The 16227-nt window shown below is 37.0% G+C and overlaps 1 protein-coding gene across 14 annotated transcripts in view; it reads right to left on the bottom strand.

The window, feature by feature from the left end:
* SMG7 (SMG7, nonsense mediated mRNA decay factor) overlaps positions 1–16227 on the bottom strand; it is a 79308-nt gene that overhangs the window by 48659 nt on the left and 14422 nt on the right. For 4 of the 14 annotated variants that reach the window (XM_005667816.3, XM_021063785.1, XM_005667813.3 and 1 more), the window contains exon 2: positions 3152–3290. The exons of 9 other annotated variants lie outside the window; for them this stretch is intronic. In XM_005667816.3, the coding sequence (XP_005667873.2) occupies positions 3152–3267 (116 nt within the window). In that variant the 5' untranslated portion in view covers positions 3268–3290. Of the gene's footprint in view, positions 1–3151; positions 3291–16227 lie in introns of those variants that run through there. One more of the 14 variants, XM_003357575.5, reaches the window with a different exon arrangement.

Genomic DNA, 16227 nt, shown 5'->3' with positions numbered 1-16227 from the left:
GAAGGATGTATGGAAAAGGTAAAAAAGGAAGAGTCAACAACATCAAAGGCAATGGATACGTATTATAAAGACTGGAAAGCGTGTTAGATTTGGTGAAATAAGGGTCAATGATAGCCTTGTCAGAGAAAGAGAAAAGGTCAAATTGCAGGGAGAATGAGGAACAAACGATGCTGGGCTGTGAAGAGGAAGAGAAGGAGGCCATAAATAAAGAGAAGTTTCTTTTTTTCAATGGGAGAGATGTGAGCATGTTTAGAATGAAGAAGATGCTAGGAGAAAGGTGTAAATTCAAGTGAGGAAAAAAAACCTGATACAGTGTGGTTCTGGAAGAGATGGAGGGACACGAGAATGTGAATAATAAGACAGGAGGCAAGACTGGCTTGGAAAAGAGGCAAATGTAACTGGAGAAAGGTAAAATTAGACAGAAATGTGCTAAGAAAATGTGGGAGTAGTGCAGGGAGGAGAGATGCCCAGAGAATTTGCTGCAACATGGCCTCAAATTCATAGATAAAGTAGGTGATCAGATTAGTGTCTGAAAGTAATAGGGAGAATGAGAATGGTGAATCTTTGGGATAATTACAAAATGAATAGGAAAGGGAGCCTTACTTAAGGAAAAGAAAAGAACTGAGAAAAAGCGATGCGTGCCATATGGATTAGACAGTGGAAAAACATGAAAATTAAATCAAGATATAAATAAATAAATGGGCAGAGGACCAAACTGTCCATTCAAAAAAGGAAATATAACTAGTGAGTACAAATTAAAACAGGTAAATATTTTTACTCTAAACAATCAAAATTAAGGAGTTCCCTTCGTGGCTCAGCAGAAATGAATCCAACTAATATCCAGGAGGACGTGGGTTTGATTCCTGGCCTCACTCAGTGGGTTAAGGATCCAGGGTTGCCGTGAGCTATGGTGTAGGTCACAGGCGTGGCTTGATCTAGTGTTGCTGTGGCTACGGTGTAGACCGGCAGCTGTAGCTCTGATTTGATCCCTAGCCTTGGAACTTCCATATGCCGCAGGTGTGGCCCTAAAGAGCAAAAAAATAAAATAAAAATTAACACTAATATGCATATAGGCTTAATGACAGTGGGTACTACTTGCTTTTAAGGAACTCAGATGGAGTGGAGGATACATGGATATATACAAATAATTTCAATACAGTATGGGTGAGTATAGGATAGAGACAGACACCTAGAGTAAAAGAGAAATGCCACTGGGAGTGACAGAGAAGATAGCATTCAGGGCTATGTCCTTAACACCTAGAATAATGCCTGGTATGTTACAGACGTTCACCAAAATTTTGTTGAATTAATAAACAGTAACATGTGTTATCACACAGACGGCAATTTCATGTAACATAAAATGATACAGAACAAAAAAGACTTAGGTCAGAATTGGGGTTTCTTTGATACTAGTAGAGTTTCTTTCCAAGAAGCCTCATTTCCTCATCTATGAAGCAGGGATACAAACATCCCTTTCAGTGTTGTTGTGAGAAATAAATAAGACAATGGGTAAGTTACATAAAAGAATGTAAGTGATAACTTCAAGAGGAAGAGGTAATCTGACTGTGACATGAATACTTCAGTGGCCACTCTGGCTAATCTGGTTACTGACACAGGATCCTTCCTGGAGCAACACGCCAGGTTGTGGAAGACAACATTCTGAGGTGGAGGTCAAAAGTCCTAGGTCATCTACCACCATGCAATGCTAAGTAGCAAAAGAGAAACTGTTTGAATGTCATAATGACCACATTTTAGTACACAAAGAAAATAAAACCATCCTGCTGCATGTATATAGCACAGGAAACTATATCTAGTTGCTTGCGATGCAACATGATGGAGGATAATGTCAGAAAAAGAATGCATACACACACACACACACACACACACACATGATTGGGTCACTTTGCTGTACGGCAAAAATTGACAGAACATTATAAATTAACCATAACAGAAAAAATAAAAATATTTTTAAAAATAAAAAAAGAAAAGAAAACCAGAGGCTGATACATAAAGATTGCAAAGAATTTATACTACTGTATTTTTTTTGTTTCTCCTCAAACATTAGTTTTGGTTATATAAAACTTGAACACATTTTAAAAATTGGACTTGATGACACATTTTTCTCCTCTCCAAACATTAGTTTTGATTACATAACTTAAGCAAATACCTTTTAAAAATTGGACCTGATAATGTATCAAGCAAACCATGAATCACAGAAATGCCATGGCAACTGATTATAGACTCTAGATTCATCTGCTAAGAATTAAGCAAAAGCCTAAATAAAAATAGTTTGATTATTTACTACCTGCCAGGTCCTGTTCACAAGCTTTCATATATTATTAAATCTTTAATTCGCATAAGAAATCTATTAGGTAAGTAATAATATCATTCCTGTTTTTCTGATCAGGAAAAAGTTAAACGACCTGCCCAAAGTCAAACAAGTAGGAAGTGGCAGGGCTTAGGTTCCACCCTGCAATCTGGCTCCAGAGCTCACAAGGAGGTCTTCTGGAATAGCCTGGTTACAGATGTCACTGTCACGGTATCAACTTCTAGGGGCAACTATCACTTCTCGTTTAAACGTCCACCTCTACAGTCAAGCACCTTCACACTCTGCCATGTGAACAGATGCAAGGTGCTGTGACAAGAGTTACCAACTCACTGCATGGTTAGAGAAGGTTTCTCCTGCACACCATCATATGGCTAGGAGGCTTGACTGAGTCCAGGCTAACATTCAGAACCAAGAACTGATGCTTCCTGAACTCAAACAAACTGCTACATAAATAACCCAAAACAGGGATTTTTATTCTCAAGGATAATCTACAAGATAAATCACATGTCCCTATGTTTATCATAAATATTGAGAGACTACATATATAAAATTTCTTAAATTTACTTTAGTAAATGTTTAAAAATTTTCTTTGTACTATAAGATATAAATGCACATGACAAAGTAAACATGCCGAAGTTCTTATGAAGCCACATAAGTAAAAGAAAAAAAAAAATTAGTACTTCCCTCCCCCATCCTGGCCAACATCAAATGCTTCAGAAAGCTTCTAATTCTTCTACCAGTGTTGACAGTATATGAATACTTTAAAATATGTCTCTAAAAGGAATACAAACATGTAGAAATCCCTTGTAATTTTTATCCTACCTAATATTACTTGATTTCAGATGCTCCTCTGATTTCAAGTTCCCGGTCCTCATCTGGGACTTAAATGAAACGTTTTCTGCCACAATGACTATCTGCAAGAACATCCAATCTCTCATAAGGTAGAATGGTTTAAGACATTCTAGATAGAGGAGAGGAGGAAAATATGAGTTAACCCACAATAACAGAGAACCCCTTAAAGAAAGTTAAATTATTTTCTTTTTATTTGAAATGATCTAATGTCAAAGGCAAAGGAAAAAATATCAAAGCTTTTATTCCTTTTTATATTTAGTTTCTTAGAACACATACTGTTTTGTTTATTTCTAACACTCTAGTTTGGGGTTGAGGTGTTACCCTAATTTCCCTCTCTGTCTGAAAGCTGAGTGACCTCTACAAGACAGATACCAGTTACCCGGCAGGGTTCTTGTAGTACCAAGGTGAGAGCACCCTGTAGACAGCAGCAGATGGTTGGTCCAAACTGGACTGCTTACGGAAGGAAAAACATGTACAGCAATTAAACAACAGTTATAGATGGTATAAATAATCCTTAAATTCTAAGACAGCTGAAAGTGGCAGGTTTTCAGATCTTCATAACACTCACTGAACAATGACTTGGCCATTTCTAAGTGCCTGATACAGTGTTAAGGACTAGATACACAATGATTAACAAAACATTATAGTTCTTACCACACACTTAAATTCTAATGTGGAGACAGACCAACAAGGAAAGAGGAGGCAGTAGAAGGTAGTGGTTAAAGGAATGGGCTTGGGAGTCACACTGCATTCAAAGGCTTGCTGATGGAGTTCCTGTCGTGGCTCAGTGGTTAACGAATCCAACTAGGAACCATGAGGTTGCGGGTTCGATCCCTGGCCTTGCTCACTGGGTTAACGATCCGGCGTTGCCATGGGCTGTGGTATAGGTCGCAGACGCGGCTGGGATCCCACGTTGCTGTGGCTCTGTCGTAGGCTGGCAGCTACAGCTCCGATTCGACCCCTAGCCTGGGAACCTCCATATGCCATGGGAGTGGCCCAAGAAATGACAAAAAGACCGAAAAAAAAAAAAAAAAAAAGACATGCTGAGAATAACGTAAGCCACAGGGAAAACACAGCACAATTTCTTAGGGACATCAATTTAACTCAAAGATCTGGACAAAATAAGTTGAAAATACTTAAAACTGCTTAAAATTATTATGTGGAAGATTCTATGCTAAATGTTCTACACACCTGAACTCACAGAATGGGAGTATAATGCAGTAGAGTTAAGTATCTTATATTCAGACTGACTGGGTTCAAGCCATGTTCTGCCACTTACTAGCTATGTAACCTTAGGAAAATTATTTCTCTATGCTCTAGTTTTGTCAGAAATAAGGAGATAATAAAAGTACCTACTTTACTGAGATGTTTTGAGGATTAAATTACATAAAAAATAAAAAACCAAGGATTGTCCCTTGTTAAGTGAGCCCTCGAAAACTGTTAGCTATTGTTATTGTCATCATTATAGGTATTATCACTTTTCCTAACAATCCTAAGAAAAAATGCTACTATTAACCTCATGTTAAAGTTATGAAATTGAAGAATGCATATTAAGCAATTATAGAAAACAAAGTTATTCATAGAACACCAATCTTAAGAGAAATTTCAAACGTGCAGTAGGTCTATGTGGATTTTGTCTCCATACTTCAAAAGCACATATTCAATCACCTGCACCTTTAGTTGTACTTCAGTGGAAAAGAAGGAGAAAATACCTCATGACAAAACCTCATTAGCATAGCATGTAAGGTTCCAAAGCTTCCCACTATACACTTTATGACCCAATAAAACTAAATTATTTTTAGTTCCTTGCTATTTTGTCCCTCAGTATCTTTATTCATGTTCTTTCACTCAACCTGGAATGCCTGCCCTCTTCCCTCTTTGTCTGGTTAATCCCTTCTTGTATTCTAAGGCTCAGCACTTCCTATAACAGGGACTTGGCTTGGCGAAGCGCTCCCAGTGCATCTTACTGTCCACCTCTATGATAGCCCTCATTTCACTATGATGATGTCGTTTTACACGTTTCCTGCACTACAGATTATCCAATCAGATGATGTATGCCAGAACAATCATTTTCAACACTACTGGACCTAATGCTTAAAAAAAAAAAAAAAAAAAAAAAAAAGCATTCTTTACAACAACCCTCGTGCTTTCCTGAAATAAAATAATAAAATACAAGATAATATAAACTACTCATTTAACACATTAAAAATGAATAACTAAATGCCTTATAGGTAAAAGGAAAAATAAAAGGAAGGCAATTTTTAATAAAACTATTTCAAAATATAAATGGTCAGTTAAGACTACCCTTAAAGAAGTTATCAAGGCTTGTACATACTTATAATTTTAAGTGAAGGTTAACAGAATTCCAAACAAAAGGAACATAAAAGACATAAAAGCAAAAATGAGTAGGCACTAGAATTAAAACAAGTATTATTAAAAAAAAAAAAACCAGACTTACTATAAATGCTAAGAATAAGAGAAAAATAACTGAGATAGGAACAGCATGACATGACAAAGTACAAAAGAGCCCATTTGAAGAAAATAAGGGTATAACTATATCCTCTAATAGGTAACAGGGAGAATAAATTAGACTGGAAAAAAAACAGCTGACAGCCCTGTATACAATGTGCAGGTTATAAATTAGGTTATAAATTAGGTTAGGGAAAAATTAAGTACAACTTCCCAATTTGGAGTAGGAGGGTAACATGGGTTAGCAACAAGTTAACTAACTCTGCCAAAAACAATATTAAAGATACTGCCTGCCTTAACAAAATAAAAACATATGTAAATTACTGTAGTACATAAATAAAGGGGTGCTGCATTAAAATCAAATAATCTAACAAATTAAACCTGATACAGATCACAGAGGGCCTATGGAAGATTATTATATTAATGGAGCCCAACGAATCACGCACTTCCTGGCACCTGTGCATTGTGAATTCTATTCACACAGTGACCAAGGTTTGGGCATGTGACTTACTTGGACCAACAATCTTTAGGAGATGTGACACAAACAGAGGCTTGAAAAGTTTTTGTGCATTTGGGCCCTTTTGTAATTTCATCATAATGTTACAGAGCTGAGGAGACAAACCACTTAGGAGGAGGAGAAAACAAGTCTTCCCACCTATCACAGCCATCCCAGTTGAGGGTCCAGACATTTGAGGGAGGCCATCCTGGACCACTCAGGTCAGGCTGAGCCAAAGGATGACTGAGTCATCCAACTTGACCTAGATAGTCTGAAAGATGGGACACCTTTGGAGATTCTGAGCAAAGAGATGCCATGACCTAACCTAGATCTTAATAGGTTCTACCTGGCTGCTATGTTGAGCATTCACTGGCTTGGACCAGTAGGCAGCACAGAGATGGTAAGATGTGACCAGACTCTGACCAACAGCGTCTGTTGAGTGAAATAAAAAAGAGAGGGAGGGAGTTCCCATCGTGGCGCAGTGGTTAACGAATCCGACTAGGAACCATGAGGTTGCGGGTTCGGTCCCTGCCCTTGCTCAGTGGGTTAACGATCCGGCGTTGCCGTGAGCTGTGGTGTAGGTTGCAGACGCGGCTCGGATCCCACGTTGCTGTGGCTCTGGCGTAGGCAGGTGGCTACAGCTCTGATTCAACCCCTAGCCTGGGAACCTCCATATGCCGCGGTAGCGGCCCAAGAAATAGCAACAACAACAACAACAACAACAACAAAAAGACAAAAAAAAAAAAAAAAAAGAGAGGGAGGAAGGGGAGAGAGGGAGAGGGGGAGGGAGGGAGAGAGAGAGAAACCAAAAATGGTTCATGGGGATTTGCCTTTTACTAGCAAAAGGAAGATAATACAAGTAAGCGTAGGGGGAAGAGTTCACTCTAGACAACAGTGCTTGGCACACAGTGTTATATAACCACTTGCTGCTACTTTTTACAATGACGATAACTCTAAGATATTATACACCCACATGAATATATACTGGCAGTTAATTAAAGAGCCTGACATTTAAAGGAAAGGTTTGGACTACAGAAATTTATTTGGGAGCCATCAACATATACAGGCTAGAGGTAACAGGGGAACAATAAAATGACTGAGAACTAATGACTTGAAGGGAGGGAGGAAAATATGCAGAAGTTTTGTGGTGTCCTGGAAGCCAAATGAAGAAAGAGCTTCAAGAAAGTGGGTAGGATCAACAAATGCTGCCGACACAATAAGTAATATGAGGCCTGAGAACCCACTGTTGGATTCAGTATGTGGAAATCACCAAGGATCATGTTAAGAACAATTTGGGCAGAGAAGCAGGGGCCCATGGACTGACTTCAACAGAAAACAGGAAGAAAGGAACTGAGAGTAAAACTGAGTCTAGACACCTTTATCTGAAAAGGAGAGGGAGATGTGAGGATCAGAAAAGTTTTTAAGATGGAATATACATAATGTGTTTTTATGGGATGTAATGGGGCAAATAACAACAGGGGAAAGATTCAATGGAAAGAGAAAAAGGATGAAAAAAGGGACATGACTAATAAACCAATAGAAGAGATTAAAAAAAAAAAACCAAACAGAAAAAAAAATAAGTAAGTCTACAATTATTTGGAGATTTCAAAACTCCTTTCTCAGTAGAACTGAGACAGAAAACTAATAATGTTAGATCAGTACTATCAACCAAACATATCTAATCGGTGATTATATAACACTTTACTCAACAGAAAAATATACATTCTTTCAAGTGCACATGGAACATTTACCAAGACAGACCATATGCTGAACCACAAAAAAAGTCTCCAGAAATTTAAAAGAACTAAAATCAGAGAACTACAATCAATACAGAGAGTTGGAAAAGTCCTCAAACATTTGGAAATGAAAAAAAAAAATTCTTAATAATTACTGGGTCAAAAAAGAAATCGCAAAAGGAATTTGAAAATATTTTAAATGCGATGAAAATGGAAACATAATGTGCAGGATTCAATAAAAGCAGTGTTCATGAGTTCCCGAACTGATCTAAGCATCTATCCTAAGCTGTAAGAAGAGCATATTGAACCAAAATTAAGTAGAAAGAAATAATGAAAAGCAGAACACAAAGACACAGAAAACAAAAGCCAAAAGCTGATTCTTTTAAAAGATCAATATAATTTCCCTGTCTTGTTCCTAATCTTTGAGGAAATGCTTTCAGCCTTTCGCTACTGCACGTGATGTTAGATGTTCGAAGAAATTATAGAAGTGTAAAGGTATCAGGAAAGCATTTCCTCAAAGATTAGGAACCAGACCAGGATGCCCAGTCTCAGTACTTGATATTATATATACAGAAAACCCTAAGGAAACCCATCAACCCACTGGAGCCCATCAACGAATTCAATAAAGTTGCAGGATACAAAATTAATATACAGAAATCTGTTGTATTTCTTTACACTAACAACAAACTGTCAGAGAAATTAAGGAAACAATCTCATTAACAATCACATCAAAAAGAATATATACAGTGCTCATGGACTGGAAGAATTAATTTTGTTAAAATGACTACACTACCCAAGGCAATCCACAGATTCAGTGTAATCTCTATAAAAATACCAATGGCATTTTTCATCAAACTAAAACAAATAATTTAAAATTTTGTATAGAAACCCAGACTCTGGATAGCAGAAACAATCTTAAGAAAGAATAAAAGACCTGGAGCAATGGTGCTCTCTGACCTCAGACTATACTACAAAGATACAATAATTAAAACAGCATTGTGCTGGCATAAAAACAGTCACACAAATCAATGGAACACAATAGAGCCACACACTTAAGGTCAATCTATGACAAAGGAGGCAAGAAGATGCAAGGGAGAAAAGTCAGCCTCTTCAATAAGTGGTGCTGGGAAAACTGCACAACTACATGTAAAAGATGAAATTAGAACAATACTTCACACCATATACCAAAAAACCCTTCAAAATGAATTAGAGATCTAAATGTAAGACTGAAAACCTGAAAATGCCTAGAAGAAAACATAAGCAGAATACTCTTTGATCTAAATCAGAGCAATATTTTTTGAATCTGTCTCCTAAGGCAATGGAAACAAAAGCAAAAATAAATAAACAGAACCTAATTCAACTAAAAAGCTTTTTACACAGCAAAGGAAACCATCAACAAAACAAAAAGGCAACCTAGAAATGGTAGAACACATTTGCAAATGATGTGACAAGGGGTTAATTTCCAAAGAATATGAATAGCTCATACAAATCTATATATATATATATATATATATATATATATATAAACCCAAAACCCCAATTTTAATAAAGGGCAGAAGACTTGAATAGACATTTTTCCAAAGAAGATATACAGAGGCCAACAGTCACAAGAAGACACTCAACACTGCTAATCATCAGAGAAATGCAAATTAAACCATAATGAGGTATCACCTCACACCTGTCAGAATGGCCATCATCAAAAAGACCACAAAAGGGAGATCCCATTGTGGCTCAACAGGTTACATAACCCGATGAGTATCCATGAGGACGGGGGCCTCGCTCAGTGGATTAAGGATCTGGTATTACCATGAGCTGTAGACGAAGCTCAGATCTGGCATCGCGGTGGCTGTGGCATAGCTTGGCAGCTGCAACTCCGATTCAACCCCTAGCCTGGGAACTTCCACATGCTGCAGGTTCAGTCCTAAAAATAGAAAACAAACAAACAAACAAAAACACAAATAACAAATTTGGCGAAGATGTGGAGAAAAGGGAACTCTTGTATTCTCGTACACTGATGGGGGAAATATAAGTTGGTGCAGCTACTGTGGAAAACAGTACGGAGGTTCCTCAAAAAACTGAAAATAGAGCTACCTTAAGTTCCAGCAATTTTACTCCTGGGTATATATCCCAAGAAAGTATAAACATTAATTTGAAAAGATACCTGTACCCCAATGTTCAAAGCAGCATTATTTACAATAGCCAAGATATGGAAGTAAGCTAAGTGTCTGTCAGCAGATGAATGCATAAAGACACACATATGCACACACACTGGAATACTACTCAGCCATAAAAATGAATAAAAATTTGCCATTTGCAGCATGGACAGACCTATAGGCTATTATGCCTAGTGAGAAAGGCAAACACTATATGATATCACCTATATGTGGAATCTAAAAAATACAAACAAATATATACACAAAACAGAAAGAGGATCACAGATATAGAGAACTAGTGGTTACCAAAGGAGAGAGAAGTGGGGAGGGGCAAGACAGGCATAGGAGATTAAGAGGTACAAACTATTATGTATACAACAAATAAGCTACGAGGATATACTGTACAGCACAGGGAACAGCCAACATTTTATAACCCTAAGTGGAGTCATCTTTAACTACTGAGAATCCACTCTGTTGTATACCTGAGACATATTATAAATCAACTATACCTCAATAAAAAGATAAAATGCTGGCAGCAAGTATGATCTCATACATTACTAGTTAACATTTACTGAGTCTAAGTATTGCTCTGAAGTTGTACCAAGATAATTAAGAGAAAGCCTTTTCCTCAAATGCTAACAGAGGAACAAAGGTGAACAAAGTCAAGTGACGAAGAAAGAAGAGAAACATCTGGTCATTTACCTGAGAAAATTCTAAGATGACTCAAAGAAAGAGTTTCTGCAAGAAGGAACATTGCAAAGACAACGTGAAGTGACATGAAAAAGTTTAGACTGTGAGTTAAGTAGAGGAAGACTGCCTTTTTTCTTCAGTAAACCACAGTCCTAGTCAATTTCAGGTAACTATGTGTTTAAGCAGGAAAATGGCAAATTCAAAGACCTCAGGCCACATATAAAAACTTTAGTAATCTGTTACTTTTAAAAAGTCACAATGAATTTTCCCTTTGAAGTTACATATTATCTAGGAACATCTCTATGTAATAGCTCTACCCAGTCAGTAAGGAAAAGGAAACTCCAGTTTTCTGTGCTTAAGTTACAAAAACGGGCAAGTCATTCTCCACTTGTCCTATTAGTCCTGGTGGGTCAGAACTATTTTTCCCCAGAGTAGCTGGTTCTTAGTATCCCCAAGGGTCCTGGCAAATAGACTGTACTTAAGTAGCAATACCGAAGATGGAAACTTTAAAAAGAGCAGCTATAGTGAGCAGCAGGCCAACTAGTCAGTGAGATAGTTTGAAGCAGTCTAATTTATTTCAAATTTAAAAGGAAAACAAACTTTCCCTACTCCTCCTGTTAAACGAGTTTTATTATTATTATTTTACAAATATTGAAATAATATTTTAATATTGCTCTCTCCCTTATTATTTTACAAATATTAAAGGCATCAGGAAGCTTGAGATTGATGAGAAAAGTTTGCTCAGGCTATATATACATATATAAGATATGTATACTGTGTTTTATGTAAACATATTACATAAACATAAACATACAAATAAAATAAAAGCAAAACTGTATAATCCAATTCTAAGTAAGTAAGAAACTAAAACTATAGAGGCAGTATCATACGTTAAAAGGTTAAAAGCATGGATTCTGGAGCCTGATTCCTGGGTTTAAATCATGGCTCTGCTACTCTGTGTACCATTTCTATAAAATGAAGCCGATAATACCTCATATGGTTGCTGTGAGGACTCAGAACTAATCAACAGTGTTTGGAATAGTGTCCAGCACAAAATGAAACTGTTGGCTTATTAGTAATCACGTCAAAAGCACACAAACCAGCAGTCTCTCTCTGAAGTCATCAAACCTGCTACTCTTTCAAGCCTCAATACTAGAACTGAAAAAACAAAAGGCATGTTAGTATTGCCAAATTACAAGTGACTGGAAGCTAAGCCATGACCCATAAGGCAGAAGGTCTAGAGCATAATTATTAAGAAGCCCTTTAGGAGCTCCTGTTGTGGCACAGCAGTAATGAACCTGACTAGTATTCATGAGGACACAGGTTTTGATCCCTGGCCCTGCTTAGTGGGTTAAGGATCCGGAGTTGCTGTCAGTTGCAGTGTAGGTTGCAGACGTGGCTTGGGACTGGCGTTGCTGTGGCTGTGGTGCAGGCAAGCAGCTACAGTCCCGATTCGATCCCTGGCCTGGGAACTTCCATATGCCTCAGGTTTGCAGTCCTTAAAAAAAAAAGAAAGAAAAGAAAAAAAAGAAGCCCTTCAAACAACAAATAGGTCAAAATGATTCCTAAACATTTCTTATAAGATCATAAAATAACATACCAAAATTATTAAAAATAAAAGCTAGTAACTCAAGGTTTCCTTTCAAAGTTTCACAAAGACATATTAAAGGATATATCTGCATGGCCACAAAATCAGCATAGACTACACACATTCTAAATACAACACAAAAACAAGTAAATCCTCACAAATGAAAGCAGTTCCCTATTAGCATTTAAAATAGGAGAGGGAGTTCCAATTGTGGCTCAGCAGGTTATTAACCTGACTAGTAAACATGAGGATGTGGGTTAAGGACATAGCATTGCTATGATCTGTGGTGTAGGTTGCACAAGCAGCTCGGATCCTGCATTGCTGTGGCTGTGGCATAGGCTGGCAGCTGCAACTCCAACTTGATCCCTAGCCTGCAAACTTCCAATAGCTACAGGTGCAGCCCTAAAAAGTAAAAATAAATAAATAAATAATAAAATAGGAGAGAATTACTCATGCTGACACATTTTTGCCATCACTTGTAGCTTCACATCAGTTGCCAAAAATAGTGAAAAGACTGTCATCTTAGGTATGAAGAAACAGTGGAAGTAACAAGTTTAGGAAAGAAGGAAACTTGGAAGTTATTTTAGTAGCTTGATATTGCATTACATCATTTTAAAACTCACTTTATAGTACATGGTTGTAATTCCCATATTCAAATTGTTGCCTCATTTTCATCTTACCTCACTTGGGAATCTGAATATCTGAAATAAGTAACATAAAGAGAAATTATGTCCACATTTGAGCCTGAAATGTCTATTATTATTATTATTTTTGCCCTGTTAGGGCCACAGCCACAGCATATGGACGTTCCCGGATTAGGGGTAGAATCAGAGCTGCAGGTGCTGGCCTACACCACAGCCACAATAACAGGATCTGAGCCACATTTACAATCTACACCACAGCTCATGGCAATGCCAGATCCTTAACCCACTGAACCAGACCAAGGATCAAACCCGTGTTTTCACTGATACTAGTCAGGTTCATTACCGCTGAGCCACAACGGGAACTTCCTGAAACTTTTGAAAAAGGAACCCATTAAGAAAAGTGTCTATTTCAACCATTTCTTCTATGAAGATGGAACATAAAGATCAGTCACTAAGTCTAGCCCTCCATCATTTCTCACCTGGAACCCCCTAAATAATCACCTCTTCTAACTCATTAGTATGGTCTTTCTCCCTCTGATTCTGTCATTTCCTATTTAAAGTATTTATATGACTTGCCATGGCTTTCAGGGTCATATTCAAACCATACCGAATTGAATCATCTTTCATCTGATCACCTCTCTAGCCTCTGTCCTGCCATTCCTTCACACACTCTTCACATTAATGTGTAGGTCATAATACTTTCATAAAACAACAGTACCTTCTACAAGAAATGAGCTTATAGATAGAACAGTCTCTAAAGGCCCTTGGAATTGTTTCCTTCAAGACAGTTTATAACATCTATCACAGCATCCTCATCCCACCTCTCTTCCTTAAAGCCAATCATATAAATAAACTGCCACAGTAAGTTCTGTTTCTAGTTGTCTGAGAAGATCAAAAATTAAATGGCCAAAAGTCAAATGCACTTATATTCATAGGATTGTCCCTGATTCAGTGATCTATCACAGTCCCAGAACTTGCTACATATAAATTCACATAAAGAAAAAAAAAAAAAAACTAAAGAAATCCATTAAAGATAATATAGGACAATTTCAAAAGAATGTGAGGTTTTTATATGCCAAATAATACACTGCTTCTAATTAATAACAGTAACTCAATTCATTGGGTTTGTTTTTTTTTTTAACCACGTATATATACAACACCATGCTAAGGACTTTTACTCTGGTATCTAATTTATTCCTTCTCAAACCCTGTGAAACATATATCTCCATTTTACCACTGAGGAAACTGTAATCAAAAAAGGTCAGGTAATTTATTCAAGATCGTATTTCCAGTATTCAAATTCAGGACGTCAGAAAGTAAAGGCCTTGATCTTAAATCACTATACCTTTAAGTGCTATACTCGGCCACTGTTCTTATTTGGATTATCAGCCTAAACTTTCTGATAACGACGCTCCATTTTTAAAAGTAGAGTAACATATGGACAAGGTAAATCTCCTTAGAGATAAAAGTCTTCAGTATAAGAATTATTCTGAACATATCTGGAAGACTATGCATTTAAACAGCAATTGGCTGATCTGTAATTTTTTTCCAACAAGGTTATCCATAATACCCAAAGAAGCATATTTGCAAAATCATCAGAGTGGATTTCCCCAGACAAGTGAGCTGGGAGGACAAAGTGAGTGAGTATACTGGTAAGACAGTAGGTTAAAGTCATGTCTAAAAATGGGCAGAAGGGAAGAACAAAAATAGGAGGAGGAAGAAAAGAAAAAAGCAGGAAGTGACTAATAGTGAAAAAGTTTAGACTCAACATCTGGAAGTTCTGAACAGAAGCAGTTGGATTAATGTGGATCAGGTGGTGGTCAAAATGGAAGGTTGAATGTAAAACTTTTAGAGGTAGAAGAATTCTGAAGAAAGACAAAGGCTAAGATATAATGTGGCATATGTGAAGGTTAATATACGAAAGAGAAAGGTTAACAGATTAAAAAAAAAAAACAGAAAAGGGAAAGCTGCATTTTCAAATGAGTGCTTCAAGAAAACATCAGTCCTAAGAGATGTGACATAGCTTTGGAAACACCAAACTCTACCTCCTTGAAGGTATATAATACACATTAGTATATTATAAGAAATAAGAAGTCCTAAATAAAAAAAACCTACTTTAATCCCGTATTCATACATTTATTTTGCCTTGGAAATACTGAGAATGCTAACATGTATGCATTTTCCATGTTCAGAGGAATATACTCTGGGAAATGGATAGACTTGTCTATGTGTAATACAAATAAAGACATCAAGGAGTCTGCTTCAAAAAAAAGGTGAAATGCATGAGACCTTCATTCCTGGTGACGATGTACAGAAACAAGTACTTTTTAAACACTGCAAGGGCCAGAATAAACAGTATAAACTTTCTGGTATTTTTTGGCAATATGTACCATGTACCATCTTCCTACTGCTGCTGTTAAAAGACTACCACAAATTCAATGACTTAAAACAGCACAAATTATATTCTACTATAGATCTGAAAGTCAGAAGCCTAAATGAGTCTCAGTAAACTAAAATCAAGGTATCATGGCTATGCTGCTTTCTGGAGGCTCTAGGGAAGAATCCCAGTTTCTGCCTTTTCCTGGCTCTTGAGACTACCTGCATTCCTTAGCTTGTGACCCCCTTCCATTCCAACAGGATGCTAGCTCTCTCTGGTCTGGATTCTTCTGCCTCCTTCCACAGTTAAAGGATTCTTGTGATTACATAAAGCCCATCAAATTATCCATGATAACCTCCTTATTTTAAAGCCAGCTGATTAGCAACCTTAATTCCCCTTTGCCATGTAACAAGACAGTCAAAGGTTCGGGGGACCAGGATGCAGTTGTCTTTTGGGGGGTGCTTTATTCTGCCTACCTTAAATGTGACCTTAAACCTATTTACTTAAACAAAACATTTTAAAATGTGTATTACCTTGTCATTTAAATAAGCATACACAAGAATATGTGTATATAAGGATGTTCATTATAGCATTTAAAAGTATAATAAAGTACTAGAAACAATACAAATTTTCATTATGAAAACAGTTTAGAAAATTAAAGTACTCCCATACAACAAAACAGTATGCTGATGTTTCCAATGATGCCATAGATAATTATGAATATGCCATTGATAAAATGTTAAGTGTAAAAAAAAGATTATAAAACTATATGATTTAGCCCAATTCCAGTTGTTAAAAGTACATTTGGATGTATGTACATTCAAGTATGTGAACATGTTCGTATACATGTAAAAAAAAATAACCCTGGATCGCAGGTCGACCATAAGTTCCTG

This window comes from Sus scrofa, chromosome 9 (genome assembly GCF_000003025.6).
Source record: "Sus scrofa isolate TJ Tabasco breed Duroc chromosome 9, Sscrofa11.1, whole genome shotgun sequence".
NCBI lineage: Eukaryota > Metazoa > Chordata > Mammalia > Artiodactyla > Suidae > Sus > Sus scrofa.
Note: the sequence above shows the minus strand (reverse complement) of the source record. Positions and strands in the feature narration are given on the sequence as shown.